General features: G+C 39.1%; 1 protein-coding gene across 8 annotated transcripts in view; it reads right to left on the reverse strand.

The window, feature by feature from the left end:
• Positions 1-22,462, reverse strand: part of IMPG2 (interphotoreceptor matrix proteoglycan 2) — a 78,686-nt gene that overhangs the window by 41,473 nt on the left and 14,751 nt on the right. For 7 of the 8 annotated variants that reach the window (XM_025282999.3, XM_025283006.3, XM_045165318.1 and 4 more), the window contains 4 exons: positions 13,830-13,879; positions 12,890-12,972; positions 7,342-7,503; positions 1,133-1,191 (listed from right to left, as the gene is read on the reverse strand). In XM_025282999.3, coding sequence (XP_025138784.3) covers positions 1,133-1,191; positions 7,342-7,503; positions 12,890-12,972; positions 13,830-13,879 — 354 coding nt within the window. Of the gene's footprint in view, positions 1-1,132; positions 1,192-7,341; positions 7,504-12,889; positions 12,973-13,829; positions 13,880-15,423; positions 15,482-22,462 lie in introns of those variants that run through there. The other variant, XM_045165321.1, reaches the window with a different exon arrangement.

Genomic DNA, 22,462 nt, shown 5'->3' on the forward strand with positions numbered 1-22,462 from the left:
TGCCAAGTGCTATGGCTGAACTGGGGAGACAGCTCATGGTATGAGAGGAGATGGAAGGTCAGTTTACCATGCTTGCCCTTGCCCCTGCATCAATAACTAGCTGAGTTCCTAGATAAAGTACATATATTTCCTGTGCTCTGGTTTCCTTACCAGAAAAAAAATGAGGATAATAGTAACTATCTCACAGTACGGCTATTGGGATTAAATGAGTTAAATATGGATAGAAAGCCTGGCACACTATAAATGCTATGTAAGTGCTTGCTGTTATTTCTGGAAAACTCAGAAGTTATGATGAGACTATGCCAAAGTTAAGATGTAGACACTGTCAATTAAGTCCGTGCTCCCCTGAAGCTATAGCTGGGCCACCGTCACCATCCACATGCTGCAAAGCTTCAGAGGACTCAGTCTAGCACTGGAGGTTAACAGCCAGAGATATAAAGATAGCCACTTTGTTTCAAAATCCCTCTTCTGCTCTCTGACCTTGGGCTAATACTTCATCCTTCTAAACCTATTTGTTTTTCTTCGAAATAAATATTAATAGCAATATTTTTGCTAAAAGGGTTGAAGATTATGTGAACTCAGGAACGTAAAGTGGCCAGTACAAAGTATTTACTCAATAAAATGTGCACAAGTATGATGCTGCTGGTCTTAGACAGGGAAGCAATGTCCTAAAAAGAGGTGTCCGATTTACCTAGAATTGCTATGCTGATAAACACATCCCCTCCAGAATGACTATACATCAAGACGTCAAAGGGACCTCACTGGAGTACTGATGAGCCTTTAGGAGCACACTAGATCACATCTAACCTTACTCCAGGTTCCCCTCAGTGCCAAATAAAAACACATAACTTCTCAGCAGCAAGCTGGAGACATGAATTCCTAAGTTCTTACCCTGGCCCAACTACAGATCTAGCATATCTCTTTGAATGTATTATTTTGCCTTTTTTTAACTCGGTTTCCTCACCTGAAAAACCAGCATTAGGAATAAGAATTTAACAAAAGAACACCAAATTAAAGAATTCACATCATTTTTTAATCACTGTTGTTAAGAGTATATACAATAAACACAAAAGGATAATCCATTTGAAATAAAGACTGCTATAAAACCTATGCATTTTAAAAGTCTATTTACCTAAAGTCAAGTACACGAATGTCCTTGTAGCCTGGTAACCCAGTAAATGCATTTTCCACCTATCAAAAATAAAAAATTTGTAACTACGTAGAAATGTAAAAAAGCACACACAAAATGTTTTTAAGAGTAGAATATAAAGTGCACTGTTTGTAAGTATTAGAAACTTGTACACATACATGGATATACATGGATTAGAAAGCTAAGAAATTTCTAGTTGTTACAGTATTAGAAAATAGTTTTTACCACAACCCTGCCACATTTTTATTTTTTTTTTAATTTTATTTTATTTTTAAACTTTACATAATTGTATTAGTTTTGCCAAATATCAAAATGAATCCACCACAGGTATACATGTGTTCCCCATCCTGACCCCTCCTCCCTCCTCCCTCCCCATTCCATCCCTCTGGGTCGTCCCAGTGCACCAGCCCCAAGCATCCAGTATCGTGCATCGAACCTGGACTGGCAACTCGTTTCATACATGATATTTTACATGTTTCAATGCCATTCTCCCAAATCTTCCCACCCTCTCCCTCTCCCACAGGGTCCATAAGACTGTTCTATACATCAGTGTCTCTTTGGCTGTCTCGTACACAGGGTTATTGTTACCATCTTTCTAAATTCCATATATATGCGTTAGTATACTGTATTGGTGTTTTTAAAATTTTGTTTTTTAAGGTTTTGATTTACTTTAATATTAATTTTTTCCAAATTATAAAAAACATACTTTTATTGGCAAAACACTATTTTTTCCCGTATGTGATGAAATGTGAAAAAAAGGATTAGTTTCAAAAGAAACTGTAATAACATTTTAAAATGTAACTGTATGGATTAGAAATCTGGCCACAGCACACACCCTGACACACAGTCAGGAGTTCATTTCCTGTAAGTGTAAACTGTCTGGTGGCATCTGTTTCCCATTCCTATGACACCAAGGACTGTGAACACAGCCAACATAAGAGAGAAATCTGCACACCTGGGCTTAGGCTTTGTTGACTGGTGGTCACAGAGGAAGTTATAAAGCAGTGACTGGTCAAAATATCAATTTATGAGCATCACAACTGCAGAAACCAGTTTTATCACCAAGTTTCTAAAATCAGGCTACATAAACCAGTATGAGCTTAGTGACTAAAGCAGGGGGAAGTGATAGATTGGACTAAATACCAAAAAATATGAGGTTCTGTACAAATACACATTTAACAAAATCGAACATTTTACCCACAACATTTCAGAAGGTGACGGTCTCATCAGGTTAAGTCACTATGGGGCCAACATCAGAACAAGAGAAGTTATTAGTGGACTTTGGGGCTATTTGCCAGAAAATTTGGAAAACTCAGCAGTGGCCACAGGACTGGAAAAGGTCAGCTTTTATTGCAATCCCAAAGAAAGACAATACTAAAGAATGCTCAAACTACTGCACAGTTGCACTCATCTCACATGCTAACAAAGTAATGCTCAAAATTCTCCAAGCCAGGCTTCAACTGTATGTGAACTGTGAACTTCCAGATGCTCAAGTTGGATTTAGAAAAGGCAGAGGAACCAGAGATCAAATTGCCAACATCCGCTGGATCATCGAAAAAGCAAGAGCGCTCCAGAAAAACATCTACTTTTGCTTTATTGACTATGTTGTGTGGATCACAACAAATAGGAAAATTCTTAAAGAGGTGGGAATACCAGACCACCTGACCTGCCTCTTGAGAAAAATGTACGCAGGTCAGGAAGCGACAGTTAGAACTGGACATGGAACAACAGACTGGTTCCAAATTGGGAAAGGAGTACATCAAGGCTATATATTGTCACCCTGCTTATTTAACTTATATGCATGGTACATCATGAGAAATGCTGGGCTGGAAGAAGCACAAGCTGGAATCAAGATTGCTGGGAGAAATATCAATAACCTCAGATATGCAGATGACACCACCCTTATGGCAGAAAGCAAGGAGGAACTAAAGAGCCTCTTGATGAAAGTGAAAGAGAAGAGTGAAAAAGCTGGTTTAAAACTCAACATTCCGAAAACAAAGATCATGGCGTCTGGTCCCATCAGTTCATGGCAAATAGCTGGGGAAACAATGGAAACAGTGACGGACTTTATTTTCTTGGGCTCCAAAATCAGCCATGAAATTCAAAGACACTTGTTTCTTGGAAGAAAAGTTATGACCAACCTAGACAGCATATTAAAAGGCAGAGACATTACTTTGCCAACAAAGGTTCGTCTAGTCAAAGCTATGGTTTTTCCAGTAGTCATGTATGGGTGTGAGAGTTGGACTATAAAGAAAGCTGAGCAGAGAAGAATTGATGTTTTTGAACTGTGGTGTTGGAGAAGACTCTTGAGAGTCCCTTGGACAACAAGGAGATCCAACCAGTCCATCCTAAAGGAAATCAGTCCTGAATGTTCGTTGAAGCTGAAACTCCAATACTTTGGCCACCTGAAGTGAAGAACAGACTCACTAGAAAATAACCTGATGCTTGGAAAGACTGAAGGTGGGAGGAGAAGGGGATGACAGAGGATGAGGTGGTTGGATGGCATCACTGACTTGATGGACGTGAGTTTGAGTACACTCCGGGAGTTGGTGATGGACAGGGAAGCCTGGTGTGCTGCAGTCCATGGGGTCACAAAGAGTCGGACACGACTGAGCGACTGAACTGAACTGAACTGGAGCTATCTCTGGGCACCTGCTTTTAAAACCAAGTTCTCATAAAATCAGGAGAATTAGATTTTTTTTTTAAATCTTGGTTCACCAAAAATCCTTCTGCCTTGTGGATAAAGAATCCAAACCCATGAAATTTTTTGGCTACAATAATTCTCCTTGTTTTTATTCTGAGAGAAAACAGAGAAGTGCTAATTCTTGGAGGATGGGGCTGGGGATAAACTCCACAGGACTAGGAATGCAAAGACTGACAGTTAGTCTCGGCTATTTTTCACTGGCAGAGTGGCCAGGCACAAGTCTTCTTTCATAGTACTTAATGCTTCAATGCCCACTAAACATATCAGTTCTTAAGATTAAGATGAGCATAGCTAAAAGTACTTCATTAGCTGCAAAATGCAGTGTTATTGCATGTTGTTATTAATACTAAACCCATCTTGCTCCTTGGAAGGAAAACTATGACAAACCTAGACAGCATATTAAAAAGCAGAGACACCACTTTGCCAATAAAGTCTGTATACTCAAAGCTATGGTTTTTCCAGTAGTCACATGCAGATGTGAGAACTGGACCACAAAGAAGGCTGAGCACCAAAGAATTGATGCTTTCAAATTGTGGTGCTGAAGAGGACTCTTGAGAGTTCCCTGGGCTGCAAGGAGATCAAACTAGTCGATCCTAAATGAAATCAGTCCTAAATATTCATTGGAAGGACTGATGCTGAAGCTGAATCTCTAATACTTTGGCCACCTGATGCAAAGAGCTGACTCACTGGAAAAGAACCTGATGCTAAGAAAGACTGAAGGCAAAAGGAGTAGAGGGTGGCAGTGGATGAGATGACGTGATGGCATCAGTGACTCAATGGACATGAATTTGAGCAAACTCTGGGAGATAGTGAAAGGCAGAGGAACTTGAGTCGGACATGACTTAGTGAGTAAACAACAACAAACCCATCTCTTCTGGGGCTTTGCCATTTTTTGACTTTAAACATGTTTTCTAATTCATCACACCCCGTTAGCTACTACATAGGTGCCCAGATGTAAGAAGTCATTCCAGTTTATTAGCAACAAGATTAATAACAGGTACAATTTACTGAGTGACTGCTATGTGCCTGGTGCTTTGAAATATTACTTCTAATCCTTGCAACAATCGCCAAGAGATACATAGTTTCCCTATTATGCAATTGAGGAAACTGAGACTGAGATATCAACTAATTTGCCCAGGATCATCCATTTGGTGAGTGACTGAATCAGAATTCATTAAATCATCAGTCTTTCTAACACTGAAGCTCATACTCTTCTCACTGAATCACATGCCTCATCCTCTTTCCTTTGATAAATATGATTTTATAACTGGGACCAGGAGTGGGAGAACTGTGAGGCTCACCACAGCTTTCTCACCTGAATTAAAATGAAGGGGACTTGGGGCTTCCCTAGTGGCTCAGTGGTAAAGACTCCACCTGCCAATAAAGGAGACATGGATTCAATCCCTGATCCGGGAAGATCTCACATGCCATGGAGCAATGAGCCCATGCACCACCACCACCATTGAGCCTGCGTTCTGAAGCCCAGCAGCCGCAACTACTGAGCCCACAGGCTGCAACAACGGAAGCCCGCAGACTCTAGAGCCCATGCTCTGCAACAAGAGAAGCCACTGCAGTGAGAAGCCCACACACCACAATTAGAGAGTAGCACCTGCTCACCGCAACTAGAGAGGTCTGTGCAGCAACGAAGACCCAGCACAGCCAGAAATAAATAATAAATAAAATTATAAAAAATAATTGAAGGGGACTCTGTATGATATAAAGGAAAGAACAGTTTCAAAGGAAGGAGGAGACCTGATTTTCCCTTCCACTCCTAGAAGCTGAAATGACCATGAACAAGTTACTCACCCTGAAGGGTTTCATCTATAAAATGGAGCTGATTATCCACCTGGCTGCTGTTAGCAAACCGACACACAGCAGCCTGCAGAACACAAAGCACTATGCGAGGACATGGTGTTGATTCTGTGGCTGTCGTCAGGTATCCACACTCCAAAGCCTATCACAATGACCTTTCCCTCTCTGATGTCACTCTTGGTGGCACCCCAAGTTTATCTTTCTCAGCTCATTAAAAAAAAAAAAAAAAAATGTAACAGCTCCTGAATCTCAATCCTCCCAAGCAGGCTTTCTTTCTCCCTGTGTATCTTCCAGCATTACCCGAAAAAATAATACTGAAAGAACAACTCCCATGTCTGTGTCCTGAAGGGAGAGAGCTTGAGGGTCTCCTTCAGTTTGCAGTATATGTGGAGACAGGACCTTTCAGAGACACGACCCTGACTCTGCAGCTCCACACAGGGAAGTGGCTATCGGTAGACATATCATTCCATGTAAAAGGACCCATATGTAGAAATAGGCCAGAGAAGGAACTGATCCTTCATCACCCTCAAATCACCTTGAGCCAATAGCTACCTACCTCATAAAGTCCCTGCTGGAAATGTTTTTCAGACTGTTTATTAGACCTTCTCTAAATATGCAGTCATTTAGCACAACTGTTTATCCAAACATGGAGGTTTATTAAAGGCTCCTTAATCCAAGAGCAGAGAGAACCAAAGAGCTGATCCAAGACACTGTCTGATGCCAAATGGACACTGGCCTGGCTGACATTTCTTCCACATACCATATAGCCTCACAAATTGGCCACACAGCTAGGAAAATTAATTGTCTAGCCCACACTCCCTGTGTCTGATGGCTGTAATGATGTTGCTTGGCTGAGAGATGTATATTTTTCTTTCTCATCTAGACACAATGTCTAGAGAAGGAAATTAGTCCAAGGTAATGGAATCAAAAAACTTGGCCACAGAGAACTCCATCAAGAGGGATGGAAAAGAAATAAACAGGAGGACTAATGTACCCTCTCACTTGACAGAGAGAGAGGAGATGGGCCCTCAGTATCTTGAAAAAAATCTCAACTTCAAGTCCCTAGATAGAATTCTTCCAGAAAGTAAAGTTGTAAGATGGTCTAATGCACAATTCTGTAAAGAAACTCTCTTTTAAAAATACTTCTAACCAAGGAACAGAGATAAAAGGAAAATTTACTTTTCACTGGATGTCCTTTTGTCCCTTGAGCTTGGGGCTTCATACTACCTATGCATTAACTATTCAAAAATGTTCACCATTAAAAAAGAATAACAAATAAAAATTAAAAGAAATTAAATTTATTGTTCCCTCAAGAAAAATAACACACTACATATAGTATCTCAAAGATGCTCATTTCTCCAAATATTGTCAAGTAAAAACCATGCCACAGAACACATTCTTCCTTGGCTGTGTGGCCAAAGCTGGAAATAGCATTTATTTGTTGGCATATGACAAATGGATACAAAACTTTGTTTCAGTGAAATAGTTCATCTTTTGGTGAAATTTTCACAGAGCTTTCTAAAGAAATGGCTAAATCACTACTCACCAAATCAGGTAGATGGAAAGCTTAAGTCTTAAACCTACCTTTAACCAGTGTTAACATGGGAAATTTACAACTCCAGCAAACTATCTTGTATACAAAAAAGAATAAAAACATATCCTCAAAATCACCCACCTCTGAAATAAAGTCTTCTACAAGGCGCTGGTGGTGAAAGCTGGAGGGGTCCTGTAGTTCTTCATTGTACTGTTCCCCCAAAAGGTGGATACTGAATTCTGCAACCTGCTCAGTGGCTGTTTTTGTGGATTCTTCTATCACATTATCAATTTCATTGCTAATCTGGATTTTTAGCAAAAGAACAATAAATGTCAATGTTCACTCATTCAGTCAACAAATATCTACTGATATGATATGCCAGACACTGTGCCAAAAGCAACTTCTGATGATGACTATTTATATAATATTTGACTTTGAAACTAACTGGTAGATTTTAAGACAGGTTATTATTAAAATTACTAAAATTACTGTGTATTTGTTCATTCCTTTGAATACACAGTGATTGTGGTCACTGGTGCAGGGAAAGAGAAAATTTTCCACAGATAACCACCAAAGTTCACCACCTGTGAGTTAGTAGAAAAAGCTGAAGTTACACATTGCTAATTATTAGAGAAATGCAAATTAAAACCACAATGATATATCACCTCACACCTGTCAGAATGGATATCATCAAGAAGTCTACAAATAAAAATGCTGGAGAGGATGTGGAGAAAAGGGAATCTTGATTCATGGGTAGGAATGTCAATTAGTGCAGCCACTATGGAAAACAGTATAGACATTCCTTTAATAGAACTTTCTGAAAATAATCCTGAAAACAGTCATTAAAAAACAGTGAAAGTCGCTCAGTCATGTCCAGCTCTTTGCGACCCCATGGACTACACAGTCCATGGAAATCTCCAGGCCAGATTACTGGAGTGCGTAGCCATTCCCTTCTCTGGGGGATCTTCCCAACCCAAGGATCAAACCCAGGTCTCCCATATTGCAGGAGTATTCTTTACCAGCTGAGCCACCAGGTAAGCCCAAGAATACTGGAGTGGATAGCCTATCCTTTCTCCAGTGGATCTTCCCTACCCAGGAATAGAACCAGGGTCTCCTGCATTGCAGGTGGACTCTTTATTAGCTGAACTAGCAAGGAAGCCCAATAAAACTCAAATATATTTCCCTACAAATTCCCACTGATCCCAGTTCTGAAACCTGGATGCATATAAAAACTACAGGCCCCAGAGAACCTTCAAATAAGGATAGGCACCTATCATCTTCTCTGACTTTTCACTAGTTCCTTTTCTCCAAACACTTCTCAGGCTCTTAATGTCTCCTTATGAGTAAGTGAGGTCTGATAATTAAAATATCGTACAACTATCACTTTCCTGATAACAGATTCTAATTTCTGTTAATGTAACCTAAAAGTACTTTTACTTTACTAGTTTTTCCTCATACTGCTGAGTCATACTGAAACTAATAAAAACCTTTAGCCTTAAGGAATTTTGTACAAGACTTTGCATTCTTCAATATTAAATTTTCCCTCACTAAATTTAAATAAAAACTTCCATTTTCAGTATTACTATAAAAGAAATATCCTTAGTAACCTTGCTGCGATACAATGCCTAAAACACTGACTAAATTTTTTAATGATTTTAATGCATATCTGGTTTGCAAGAAAATAAACCAGAAATCAAAAGAGATAGGCTAGAAAAATCCAGAGAGGTGATTCAGTAATCTATGCATACATAGTGTATCTAGCAATCTCTTGTGACCTAGGCTTTAGTTTCAAATACTACAAGGGAAAGGATATAAAGTGCCAGGTGTATACGTGTTGAAAAGTCAGATCAAAGACACCTACCTAGACAGTTTGAACAAGAAATTAGATTAAGTCGAAGGAAGAATAAGTGAACTGGAAAACATTTCTGAATGCAACATAGAGGAACAAAGAAATGAAAGTTAAGAACGAGTGGTTAACAGACAAAAGGTATAAAATGAGGGAGTCAGACATATACCCAATCATATGAGACAACACCTGAGAATTTTCTCTATATACATTTTTGTGAAATTGCAGTATCCTCAATACTGTATTATATGCTACTATATTGTACTTGTAGTGATGCTTCCTAAGGCCCACCGTCACTGCAAGTGACCTGAAGTGCGAAGTCAAGTGGGCTAGTGGAGGGGATGGAATTCCAGCAGAGCTATTTCAAATCCTAAAAGATGATGCTGTGAAAGTGCTGCACTCAATATGTTAGCAAATTTGGAAAATTCAGCAGTGGCCACAGGACTGGAAAAGATCAGTTTTCACTCCAATCCCAAAGAAGAGCAATGACAAAGAATGTTTAAAATATCACACAATTGTATTCATTTCACATGCTAGCAATGTAATACTCAAAATTCTCCAAGCTAGGCTTCAATAGACATGAACCAAGAACTTCCAGATGATCAAGCTGGATTTAGAAAAGGCAGAGGAACTAGAGATCAAATTGCCAACATTGGTTGGATGACAGAAAAAGCAAGAGAATTCCAGAAAAACATCAACTTCTGCTTCACTGACTACACCAAAGCCTTTGACTGTGTGGATCACAAAAAACTGGAAAATTCTTAAAGAGATGGGAATACCAGACTACCTTACCTGTCTCCTGAGAAACTTGTATACAGGTCAAGAAGCAACAGTTAGAACTGGACTGGTTCAAAATTGGGAAAAGAGTTCATAAAGGCTGTATATTGTCACCGTGCTTATTTAACCTATATGCAGAGTACATCATGAGAAATGCCAGGCTAGATGAAGCACAAGCTGAAGTCAAGATTGCCAGGAGAAATATCAACAACCTCAGACATGCAGATGACACCACCCTTACGGTAGAATGTGAAGAGGAACTAAAGAGCCTCTTAATGCAGGTGAAAGAGGAGAAAAAGCTAGCTTAAAACTCAACATTTGAAAAACAAAGATCATGGCCTCCAGTCCCATCACTTCATGGCAAATAGATGAGGAAACAATGGAAACAGTGATAGACTTTATTTTCTTGGTCTCCAAAATCACTGCAGATGGTGACTTGCAGCCATGAAAAAGACGCTCCTTGGAAGAAAATCTATAACAAATCTAGACAGTGTATTAAAAAGCAGAGACATTACTCTGTTAACAAAGGTCCGTCTAGTCAGAGCTATGGTTTTTCCAGTAGTCATGTATGGACTGTGAGAGTTGGACCATAAAGGAGGCTGAGTACCAAAGAATTGGTGCTTTTGAACTGTGGTGTTGGAAAAGACTCTTGAGAGTCCCTTGGACTGCAAGATCCAATCAGTCCATCCTAAAGGATATCAGTCCTGAATATTCACTGGAGGGACAGATGCTGAGGCTGAAGCTCTAATACTCTGGCCACCTGATGCAAAGAGCCGACTCACTGGAAAATAACCTGATGCTGGGAAAGATTGAAGGCAAGAGGAGAAGGGGATGACAGAGGATGAGGTGGTTGGATAGTATCACTGCCTCAATGGACATGAGTTTGAGCAAGTTCTGGGAGATGAAGGACAGGGAAGCCTGGCGTGCCGCAGTCCATGGGGTCACAAAGAGTCAGACACAACTGAGCGGCTGAACTGAACTGATGTACATTGATTTTTTTAGACAGAATGCTACTGTACACTCAACAGACTACAGTAGAGGTAAATATAACTTCTATATGCACGAGGAAACCAAAACGCTCATGTGACTTGCTTTATTGCAATACTCACTTTATTATGGCCAACTGGAACTGAACCCACAATATCTGAGATATGCCTGCAGTTATACTATATTATAGTATACTTATGGTAATACACCATATAGTATTTGGGAGTCTATAGTTTTACAAAAATGGGTATAGGAGTGTGTTTATGCTTATTTACTTTGCTTTGGATTTATTGTACTACCTTAACATGAGGTTTTTAGTCTATTATAAATTTGAGAAATTCAGTCATTATCTTTCATCATTACATAAATACAGAGAGGAGAGAGAGAGTAGTATCTTAATGGTAGGAGAAAAAATGGATTACCCACAAAAGAATAAGAACTAAATTGTTAGTTGAGTTCTTAATAGTAACAATAAAAGTTAGAAGATAGTGAAATAAAATCTTGACAAAAAAAAAAACAAAGATCTTCTATCTAGAAATTTATACAGATTATAAGTATCTTTCTAGAATAAGGGGATAACAAGGAAATCTTCAGGTGACCAAAAACAGATTGAACCAGTGAAAGATTCTTACTAAAGTAATACCAGACGCATATATTTCAGAAGGAAAATTATTCCAAAAGAGAGGTCTAAAATATAAAAAAGAATTTTAAGAAAATAAAACAGTACACACCTGGGAAAATGTAAAAATGTTTAACTATATAAAATAAATATGATGCAGTCAGTCAAATTTGTAAGATTAAAAAGAGAGAGCTAAAGGAGAGAAAGAAAGAACAAAAATACTGAAAATAACATATAAAACAGTAGGGTAATCACTTGAATTATGTTAATGTTCTAATGTTCCTGCAGACTCAGGATAAGGATAAAGATTCTGAAAAACTTAAACTTTGTTAGATTAAAGACACATGATAACATAAAGGGTAAATACTAACAAAACAAGAATAAAGTATGTAATTTCTAAAACAGTATCTGAAAAATGTATTCGGGAAAAAACTGAACTGTAAAACTGTACATTAGGCTTCACTCTGAACTAGTCATGTATGCTTGTACTGTTTTGTCTTCCTACTGGTTCTACAAATTACCTTCAAATTACTCTTTCTGTTACGAAATGTTCCAACTGATTACACATAATCCCTTCATTTACATTACAGTGAGTTTTATCTCATTCTGTAAAAGTTTCCAGACCTACACCATAACATGCAGCATCAAGTTCAGAACTACAGTATCACTTTTTATTCAAATATTTATCAAATGCCAATATTTTCTAGTACCATCTAATTTGGACACAGTTTTACTGAATACTAAAGGTACTGTATTGATACAAGGATCCCAAACTGGCTCCAGCCTTGCTCAGTAACAGGGAAGGTGGTGGACAGAGTGGGATGACATGACTTGACTTCACAGCTGGTAAGAGAAGGTGTAAGGTAACAAATTGTACCTTTCTAGTGAATATGTTCAATCAAAGTTTGCTCTGTATTAAGGAATCTGTGATTTATGCATATTTAATAAAATTTCTAATGAAACATTTTCATCTTCTTAGAAGCATTTACTTTTCAAAAAATTTGGAATGTGATAGCCAACTTAATGCTTCTTGGTGGACAGATTTCTATAAGTAATGATGCATTTAAAAAGTACAATACTTCTTTAAACTACATAAAATCTATATTCTTTCCCTCTGAAGAAGAGAAGACTAAGTCCTGATTTATTAAGAGACAGAGTACATAGGCAAAAACCTTCACAATAAATTATGCACACAGCCCACAGAAGACAGGGGGCTTACCATGATGACAGCTCCCCAGGCTCCAGTCATTTAATTTACAATTCAAATCTACTCTTTGCCAAAAGCAGACTTATTGGGCTCTCCGAGGAATCTCAGATTCTTTTTAATGTACTGGTTTTAGAATCTACATTTCCATAAAGAGAACCACCTGAAGTTTTGTGTTGTCTGGCAATGAACAATAAATCTCTAAATCCCTGTTCTCCATGTTAGAAACTAAATAATGAAACAGAACATCACTCACACTGTCTTCTGGCCTCTCCAAGCTGCTCTCTGAGATACCTTCATAGGAGGTCACCCCTGGATATGGAACACTGAGACCAGCATCTAAAAAGAAAAACAAAAACATGTGTATGAATTCAGTCCATGACTAAATCATAATGTCTATCAGGAAACAATAAACTGATTTTGATGCCATTCATATAAGTCATTTGCTTTTTCATCTGCAAAACTGTGTGCATTTTAACCTCAAGACACATGAATTTCCTCAGCACAAGAAATAAATATGACTCATTCAACAAGCATTTACTGATACCTACTATATGTCAGCCTCTATGCAAGCCTCCAGGGATACAAAGTCTCTATCCTTAAGGAGTAAACTAACTTGTAAAACTCTCAGAGAGGGGAAGTAGCTGAAGATTGGAATTGGCCAAAAATTATAATTGTTGATGCTGGGCCTCACCGTGCCATTTTTTGTATGTTTGAAATTTTCAACATAGAACTTTTTTTAAAAAAAAATTAAAAATAAAGAAATCAACTACTAATTTACAGGAAATATAGAGGTCAAAGAAACATACAAACAAAATATACCACAGAATGCAATTAGAAAAATCCTTACTCTGAGAAACTCTAAAAGACAAATGACAAATAGTGGAGCTACAAAGGTTCTACCTTTTGACATAAGCAGTGATTACAAAGTGTTTGCCTTAAAACAATTCTTTAGGTTGTACATTTGTTTTAAGGTTTTCAGATTCTGTATTATGTACTTAATAATTAAAGATTCTTAAGTACCCAATTATAATGTCATAAAATAAGTGAAAAAACACTGCTTTTTCTTGAGACTTCTTCAACAACAAAAGGAGGGACAAATTGGTATTTTTTTAAAATATGAGCTGAAAATTGTGCTTCCTTGCAATTAAATAATAAATTTTAAAAGAGAAGTGAATAAAGGCACAAAAGCATACCTCCCAGTGTTGACATGTCACCAACAGGAACTGGAGATGACAATTCAGAGCTAGAAAAAAAAATGTCTGGAGTTAATAAAATGACAGAAATGTAAGGGTTTATTTTGGGGTTTGTTTTCCAGAAAGGAATTCACCTGATCTCCAAATAAGGATTCCCAAACCAAAGTACTAAGTAGCAATTAAAAAAAAAAAAAAACACCTTATTTATTTTACATTTTTTGATGCCTACTCAACTCGAATCACCCTACATAATATTACATAGTACTACATATTATGTAGTATGCATATATATATGTACACACACACATAATATACCCTACATAATACATAATACTACATAACCACTCTACATAGTACTTCCTTACTATTTCATAACCCTGTTTCATTTTTTTCCTCAGTTCTTTTCACTATGAGAAATCATTCTGTTAATTTATTTATCTACTTCTTTATCTATGTCCATACCCTTCATCTTCTAGAATGGCATTTCCTAATATGGTAGTCAGTGGATGTATGTGGTAATTTAATTTAAAATTAAATGAAGATTCAAAATTCAGAATCTCATCCACACTATCCACATTTCAGTGTTCAACAGTCATATGTGGCTAATGGCTATTTTATGGAACAGCCTAGTAAAGAACATGTTCATCATCACAGAAATATCTGTTTAACAAGACTGACTCAAGAATGTAAACTCTAAAAAGAAAAAAAAAAAAAGAATCTAATCTAAACTCCATGAGATTAGGGGCCTTATCTGCCATATTTGCACTGTATCTTCATCTTAAAACAGAAACTACCACTTAATAGGCACTGAATAGATATTTTTGGAATAAATAAATACTATTGACCAACCAGTCTAGTGTAGAAGGCACTTGGCATACAGCTGTGAACAAAATACTCATGGTCTATGAACGTTACCACCTAACAGAAAACAGTAACAAACATAAACACAACAAGCAGTTCAGACACAAAAGTACTGGCAGTCACGGGGAACATATAAGCCCAAATCTCATCTCATTTGAGAGATCACAGAATCATGAAACTTCTTAGTATAAAACAAGTCAAGCTTAGAGACATGATTTGCTATTGGCCACATTGCTCCCAGGTTTCAGGTCCCCTGGCTATCCTTTTACCATTCAACCCTGCAACTGTAGGCAAAGATCAGAAGAGATCAGAGGATAATCTGAGAAAGTCCTTAAAGAAAGGGTGTTTCCGCCAGTCCAAATCTCCACATATCCCCAAATATATAAATTATAGTAATTGAAAACTCGCTTCAACTTTCCACAGGCAGTTTTCAAAGATGATTTAAACACAGTCAAAATGTCTCCCTCTTAGACTCGCTTCTGTCTCAGTGAGCCCCATCTTCACTTCAGAAGCACTACTTCAAATTGTCCTGCTGCGTTAAACTAGATCATGGGGTCACAGCCACCAGATAAATGTGGCACACATCCTGAAGCAGCAATTTTCACTTTAAAGTAAAAGCACAGTTCTGTTCAGTTCAGTCACTCAGTTGTGTCCAACTCTTTAAGACCCCATGAATCACAGCACGCCAGGCCTCCCTGTCCATCACCAACTCCCGGAGTTCACTCAGACTCACGTCCATCGAGTCGGTGATGCCATCCAGCCATCTCATCCTCTGTCGTCCCCTTCTCCTCCTGCCCCCAATCCCTCCCAGCATCAGAGTCTTTTCCAATGAGTCAACTCTTCGCATGAGGTGGCCAAAGTACTGGAGTTTCAGCTTTAGCATCATTCCTTCCAAAGAAATCCCAGGGCTGATCTCCTTCAGAATGGACTGGTTGGATCTCCTTGCAGTCCAAGGGACTCTCAAGAGTCTTCTCCAACACCACAGTTCAAAAGCATCAATTCTTTGGCACTCAGCTTTCTTCACAGTCCAACTCTCACATCCATACATGACCACTGGAAAAACCACAGCCTTAAAAGCACAGAGAGCTAAGCAAAAACTGATATGAATTTGGACATGTATAAACTGCTGTATTTAAAATGGATAACCAACAAGGAGTTATAGCACATAGAACTGTGCTCGGTGCTATGTGGCCACCTGGATGGAAGGTGAGTTTGGGGGAGAATGGATCCATGAATAGCTCAGCCCCTTCGCTGTTCACCTGAAACTATCACAGCATTGTTCATCAGCTAGATCCCAATACAAAATAAAGTTTAAAAATAAATAAATAAAACATAATATTAAAACATGTGTGGCTGTATTATAGAGTACAATATAAAGTTTAAATGAATATTAAGTTACAATATGATCATTTCAAAGACATTTCATGACTGGAATTGGAGTGGGGAAATCAGCTGAGGCCATGTTCCCTAAACCCCCAAGCTTTGGTAGAAAATTTGAGAAACATAGGCTAAAAAAAAAAAATCTCACCATAAAGATTCTCCTGGTTTTTAAAAATACTATCTAAAAAGAATAACATATTAAACCAAGACACCAAACGTATCACTACTTGTTCTTTTTGGTACACTTGCAGGAACCTGCTTACTTAGCTGTCATTCAAAAGAATATAAAGGAATATGACATCTGGATAAGTCATTTTGATGAATGATGAGTAGAGGAAGACCTGGGTGATAAGAAAAGGTCACGGAGCTAGCCAATGAAGGAACTGTGGTGTAAAATAGGCCCATTTGATTCCAGAAACCTCTCTCTTACCCACATTAATTCCACACTACATGGCCTTTATGTGACCCATATTCCCTAGAAGGGCAACCAGGATGGTTTTCCTTGGTCTTAATGATAGTGGTGTTACATCAGCTAAATGACCTAAAAGTCAAAATGTGTAAGGACCCAGAAATAGTAAGGGAAATCCAGTGAAAGCTGGAGAGCAATCAAGTATGAAGAGCAAAGAGGTCAAAGTAAAACAAAGCACAATACAGTAATCAGCATAGGAAGTTGAGATGACATGGCAGAGAAACCAGACTTCACCAGGGATCGGTCAAATTGTCTCCCACATCAAAATCAAATTTAAGCTAATTCTCTAAGTCAGTAAATAAGCATTCAGAATGGAGAAGTTCGCTTACTTCAATAGAACTAGATTTCACTTACTGAATTCAAAATAACTTTTTTTTTTTTCAAAATAACATTATTTTAACAATGGTAAGGGCTTCCCCAGTGGTTCAAATGATAAAGAATCCACCTGCAATGCCAAAGACCTTGGTTCGATCCTTGGTTTGGGAAGATCCCTTGGAGGAGGTCATGGCAACCCACTCCTGTATTCTTGCCTGGAGAATCCCCATGGACAGAGGAGTCTGGAGGCCTACAGTCCACAGGGACACAAAGAGTTGGATATGACTGAGAGATTAAGCACAATGATGGTAAGTGGGCAACTCTCAGTAATTTAAAACACTTGTCCAACACTCCCAACACTTAATCCCTCATCTTCCCACACTTCTTTCAAAAGACAGTAACATGAATCCTTTCACATTTTCTCATTAGGGATGACTCCTACAGGGATGCCCTAGAATGTCACTCACAACAGAAGTAGAATACAGAGCTGTATTGAGTTTGGAGACAGAAATGCCTCATTTCTAGGCCAAGCCACAAATTTGAAGTTGGTCAGCTAAGATCTTTAGCTTAATGTGAGCAGCAAACAACTGTCTACTGTCTCATTTCCTCAGCTTATCCAGCACATAATTTTTTCCTCACAGCTACTGGCTAATCATGTCAGTGGAATTCAGATGGAACTGTGCCAAAAATACCACAGTCACATGGAACCTATGTTTAAAAACATAGTAAGGGGACTTCCCTGGTGGTGCAGTGGACGAGAATCCACCTGCCATTGCAGAGGACACAGGTTTGATCCCTGGTCCGGGAAGACTAAACGTGCCACAACTAAGCCTGTGCACTAACCTACTCCAGAGTCCGTGAGCAACAACTACTGCAGCCCGTGTGCCTACAGCCTGTGCTCCACGGCAAGAGGAGCCACAGCAATGAGAAGCCAGCGCACCACAACTAGAGAGCAGCCCCCACTCACTACAACCAGAGAAAAGCCCACGCAGAGCAACGAAGACCCTGCACAACCAAAAATAAATAAATAAAATTGTTAAAAATAAATAACAAAAATACAGTAAGACAAGCCAACAATCATTTCATACCTAGACTACTATTCCCTTTTACAATTTCCTTTACTTTGCTTTGCTTTAGAACCTGTTAACTATAATCAGCACTTAACAAGAAAAAACTTAAGGCAAGGAGTTAGGAATCCTGGGTGCTAGTTCCAGATGTATCACTAACCTTGTATATAGCTTGGGAAGATGCCTCAGTTGTTCTAGGCCTCAAGATCTAACCTCTAAAACAGGAATATCTCTTTCTCTACCTACTTCACCAAGGTGTTGGTGAAAACTAAATAAAATATCACAGAAGCATTATGTAAAGGATGAAATGCTAAACAAACATAAAACAGGGGTGGGAGTTGGATCAAGATGGCGGAGGATTAGAACAAAGAGCTCACCCTTTCCCACAAATACATAAAAAATACATCTACATATGTAAGGATTCTCATAGAACATCTACTAAATGCTGGCAGATCTCAGACTTCCACAAGGGCAAGAAAATCTCCATGTAACTGAGTAGGACAAAAGAAAAAGGAGAGAAAGGAGTAAGATGGGACCTGCACTCCTGGGAGCGAGCTGTGAAAGAGGAACGGTTTCAACCAGTCAGCAGGAGACAAGTGGAGAGAGGCCTGCTGCACAGAGGGCTGGTGCCCCACGCCTGGCACCACTCCCCAGCCTGAGACACTCATCTGCTGGGGGCAGGGCTGGATACTGAGACTCCAGTTTCCATGCTCGGAGACAGGAAGGACTGGGGTTGGCTATGTGGTGACACCCTGAGGGAGCCAGGGTGTGGTGCGTCACACGGAGGGAGTCAGGAAGATGCCTGGACCCATCAGAAAACCAAGGTGCCATTGCCGGGGAGCGCAGAAGGAAATGTGTGCAACTGCCATGGGAGCTTCTTTTTCAAGGCAGGACACCACTTACCCTCTTCTACATAAGTTCCAGGTGCAGCTATTGCTGCCATCTTGGACTCCAGAGGTAGCTGGGACTGCTGCCCTGTGTCCCTGAGAGTATTCACAGGGCCAGGCACCTGAACACTGCTATAAAAGCGATCGTGGCCAGCACATGCTGAGAAAAGAGACAGCAAGCTTTCAAATCAAAAACAGCTCTCATGCCAAAAACGTATTAAACCCACACAAGCTACACAGGGACGCTCATGCTTATAAACAACTCTCCAAGACAACAGTAGATAATTGTTTCCCCTAAACTCAGAGAGTGAGAGAAATACAGCAAAATGAAGAAGCAGAGGAACCACTCCCAGTTAAAAGACTAAGAGAATTCCCCTAAAGGAACAATGAAACAGACCTCTTCAGCCTAATAGACACTGAGTTCAAAAAGAAGGTAATGAAAATACTGAAGGAATTAAGAGAGGTTATCACTAGAAATGCAGATCACTATAAAAATGAACTAGCAACTGTAAGGAAGAACCAAGAATACTGAAAATTTATTTGCTGAGATGAAGGATGAGCTAAAAACAATGAATAGCAGAATAAATGATGCAGAAGAAAGAATAAATGATCTTGAAATTACCCAATCGAAACAGCAGACAGACTGTTTACAGTAGCTAGGACATGGAAGCAACCTAGATGGTCCATTGGCAGATGAATGAATAAGAAAGTTGTGGTACATATATACAATGGAATATTACTCAGCAATTAAAAAGAACACATTTGAGTCAGTTCTAATGAGGTGGATGAAACTGGAGCCTATTATACAGAGTGAAGTGAGTCAGAAAGAAAAATACCAATACAGTATATTAACGCATATATATGGACTTTAGAAAGATGGTTAATGACAACCCTATATGCAAGACATCAAAAGAGACAAATAAAGAACAGACTTTTGGACTCTGTGGGAAAAGGTGAGGGTTGATGAGGGGATGAGGTTGACGAGGGATGATGTGATAGAACAGCACTGAAACATGTATATTACCATATGTGAAATAGATGACCAGTCCAAGTTTGATGCATGAAACAGGGCACTCAAAGCCAGTGCACTGGGACAACCCAGAGGGATGGGGTGGGGAAGGAAGTGGAAGGGGGGTGGGAGAGGGTTGGGACAGCCACACCTGTAGCTGATTCATGTCAATGTATGGCAAAAAGCACCACAATATTGTAAAGTAATTAGCTTCCAATTAAAATAAATTAATTTTTAAAAAACAGCAGACAGAAAACCAAATGAAATTAAAAAATGAAAGCAATGTAAGAGACCTATGGGACAATATAAAGTGTGCACTCTATGCATAATAGGGATTACAGAAGGAGAAGAAAGAGAAAAGCGGATTCAAAACATATTGGAATAAATTATGGCTGAAAACCGCCCAAACCTAAAGAAGGAAACAGATATTCAGATATAGGAAGCAAACAAGATGGAACCAAACAGACCTACACCAAGACATATTATAATAAAACAGGGTTTAATGCAGTTACATGTCAGCCCAAACAAATAATATATATGCTTTTACATTTGAATCAAATCTAACAAGGTGGATGAAACTGGAGCCTATTATACAGAGTGAAGTAAGCCAGAAAGAAAAACACCAATACAGTATAGTAACACATATATATGGAATTTAGAAAGATGGTAATGATAACCCTGTATGCGAGACAGCAAAAGAGACACAGACGTATAGATCAGTCTTTTGGACTCTGTTGGAGAGGGCAAGGGTGGGCTGATTTGGGAGAATGGCATTGAAACATGTATATTATCATATGTGAAACGAATCGCTAGTCCAGGTTTGATGCATGATACAGGGTGCGCGGGGCTGGTGCCCTGGGATGACCCAGAGGGATGGGATGGGGAAGGAGGTGGGAGGGGGGTTCAGGATGGGGAACACATGTACACCCGTGGCAGACTCATGTTGATGTATGGCAAAACCACTACAATACTGTAAAGTAATTAGCCTCCAATTAAAATTTAAATTTATATTAAAAATAAATAAATAAAAGTGTATTTGGCTTTGTGATCATGATGGGCATCGTCAAGTACAAATCTAACTTAATGGAGATATCAAGAAAAAAAAATTTCACAGATCAGTCCTTACACTGAGAATAACACCAGGGACCTGATAATAGACTTGGATGATTGAACAGAAACTCAATTACTCATCCAAAAAATACTTAGTAAGCACACGTCCTAGGCTGACTTTGTATTGAAGATAAAACTGTAAGAAGATGGTAGGGAGTAAGGTGACTGGAGCTAAGGGGTGATGTTTTCAAGATGTCTGGCTGGAGACAAGTGGTGGAGGAGGATTTTTTGGTAAAATAGGTAACTTGGGAAGATTTGAGCATGTTTAAATATTAATAAGTAGTTGGTAATGGGAGAAGCTGAAGACTCAGGAGAGAGAGAAAAAAACAATTACAGGTTGATGTCTAAGAGGTCAGGACTGATGCTAAAGCTGAAACTCCAATACTTTGCCCACCTCGTGTGAAGAGTTGACTCATTGGAAAAGACCCTGATGCTGGGAGGGATTGGGGGCAGGAGGAGAAGGGGATGACAGAGGATGAGATGGCTGGATGGCATCACCGACTCGATGGACATGAGTTTGAGTGAACTCCAGGAGTTGGTGATGGACAGGGAGGCCTGGCGTGCTGCGATTCATGGGGTCACAAAGAGTCGGACACGACTGAGTGACTGAACTGAACTGAACTGAATGGGAGAAGCTGAAGACTCAGGAGAGAGAGAAAAAAACAATTACAGGTTGATGTCTAGGAGGTAAGATGGGATATGAAGTCCCGAGTAACGGGTAGGAAATGCTTTTTTTTAAATAGACTTGCCAAGGTGAAAAGACAGCCTTCAGAATGGGAGAAGATAATAGCAAATGAAGCAACTGACAAACAACTAATCTCGAGAATATACAAGCAACTCCTACAGCTCAACTCCAGAAAAATAAATGACCCAATCAAAAAGTGGGCCAAAGAACTAAATAGACATTTCTCCAAAGAAGACATACAGATGGCTAACAAACACATGAAAAGATGCTCAACATCACTCATTATCAGAGAAATGCAAATCAAAACCACTATGAGGTACCATTTCACACCAGTCAGAATGGCTGCGATCCAAAAGTCTACAAGTAATAAATGCTGAAGAGGGTGTGGAGAGAAGGGAACCCTCTTACACTGTTGGTGGGAATGCAAACTAGTACAGCCACTATGGAGAACAGTGTGGAGATTCCTTAAAAAACTGGAAATAGACATGCCTTATGATCCAGCAATCCCACTGCTGGGCATACACACTGAGAAAACCAGAAGGGAAAGAGACACGAGTACCCCAATGTTCATCGCAGCACTGTTTATAATAGCCAGGACATGGAAGCAACCTAGATGTCCATCAGCAGATGAATGGATAAGAAAGCTGTGGTACATATACACAATGGAGTATTACTCAGTCATTAAAAAGAATACATTTGAATCAGTTCTAATGAGGTGGATGAAACTGGAGCCTATTATACAGAGTGAAGTAAGCCAGAAAGAAAAACACCAATACAGTATACTAACGCATATATATGGAATTTAGAAAGATGGTAACAATAACCCTGTGTACGAGACAGCAAAAGAGAC

Source organism: Bubalus bubalis, chromosome 1 (assembly GCF_019923935.1).
Source record: "Bubalus bubalis isolate 160015118507 breed Murrah chromosome 1, NDDB_SH_1, whole genome shotgun sequence".
In the NCBI taxonomy this organism is placed as follows: domain Eukaryota; kingdom Metazoa; phylum Chordata; class Mammalia; order Artiodactyla; family Bovidae; genus Bubalus; species Bubalus bubalis.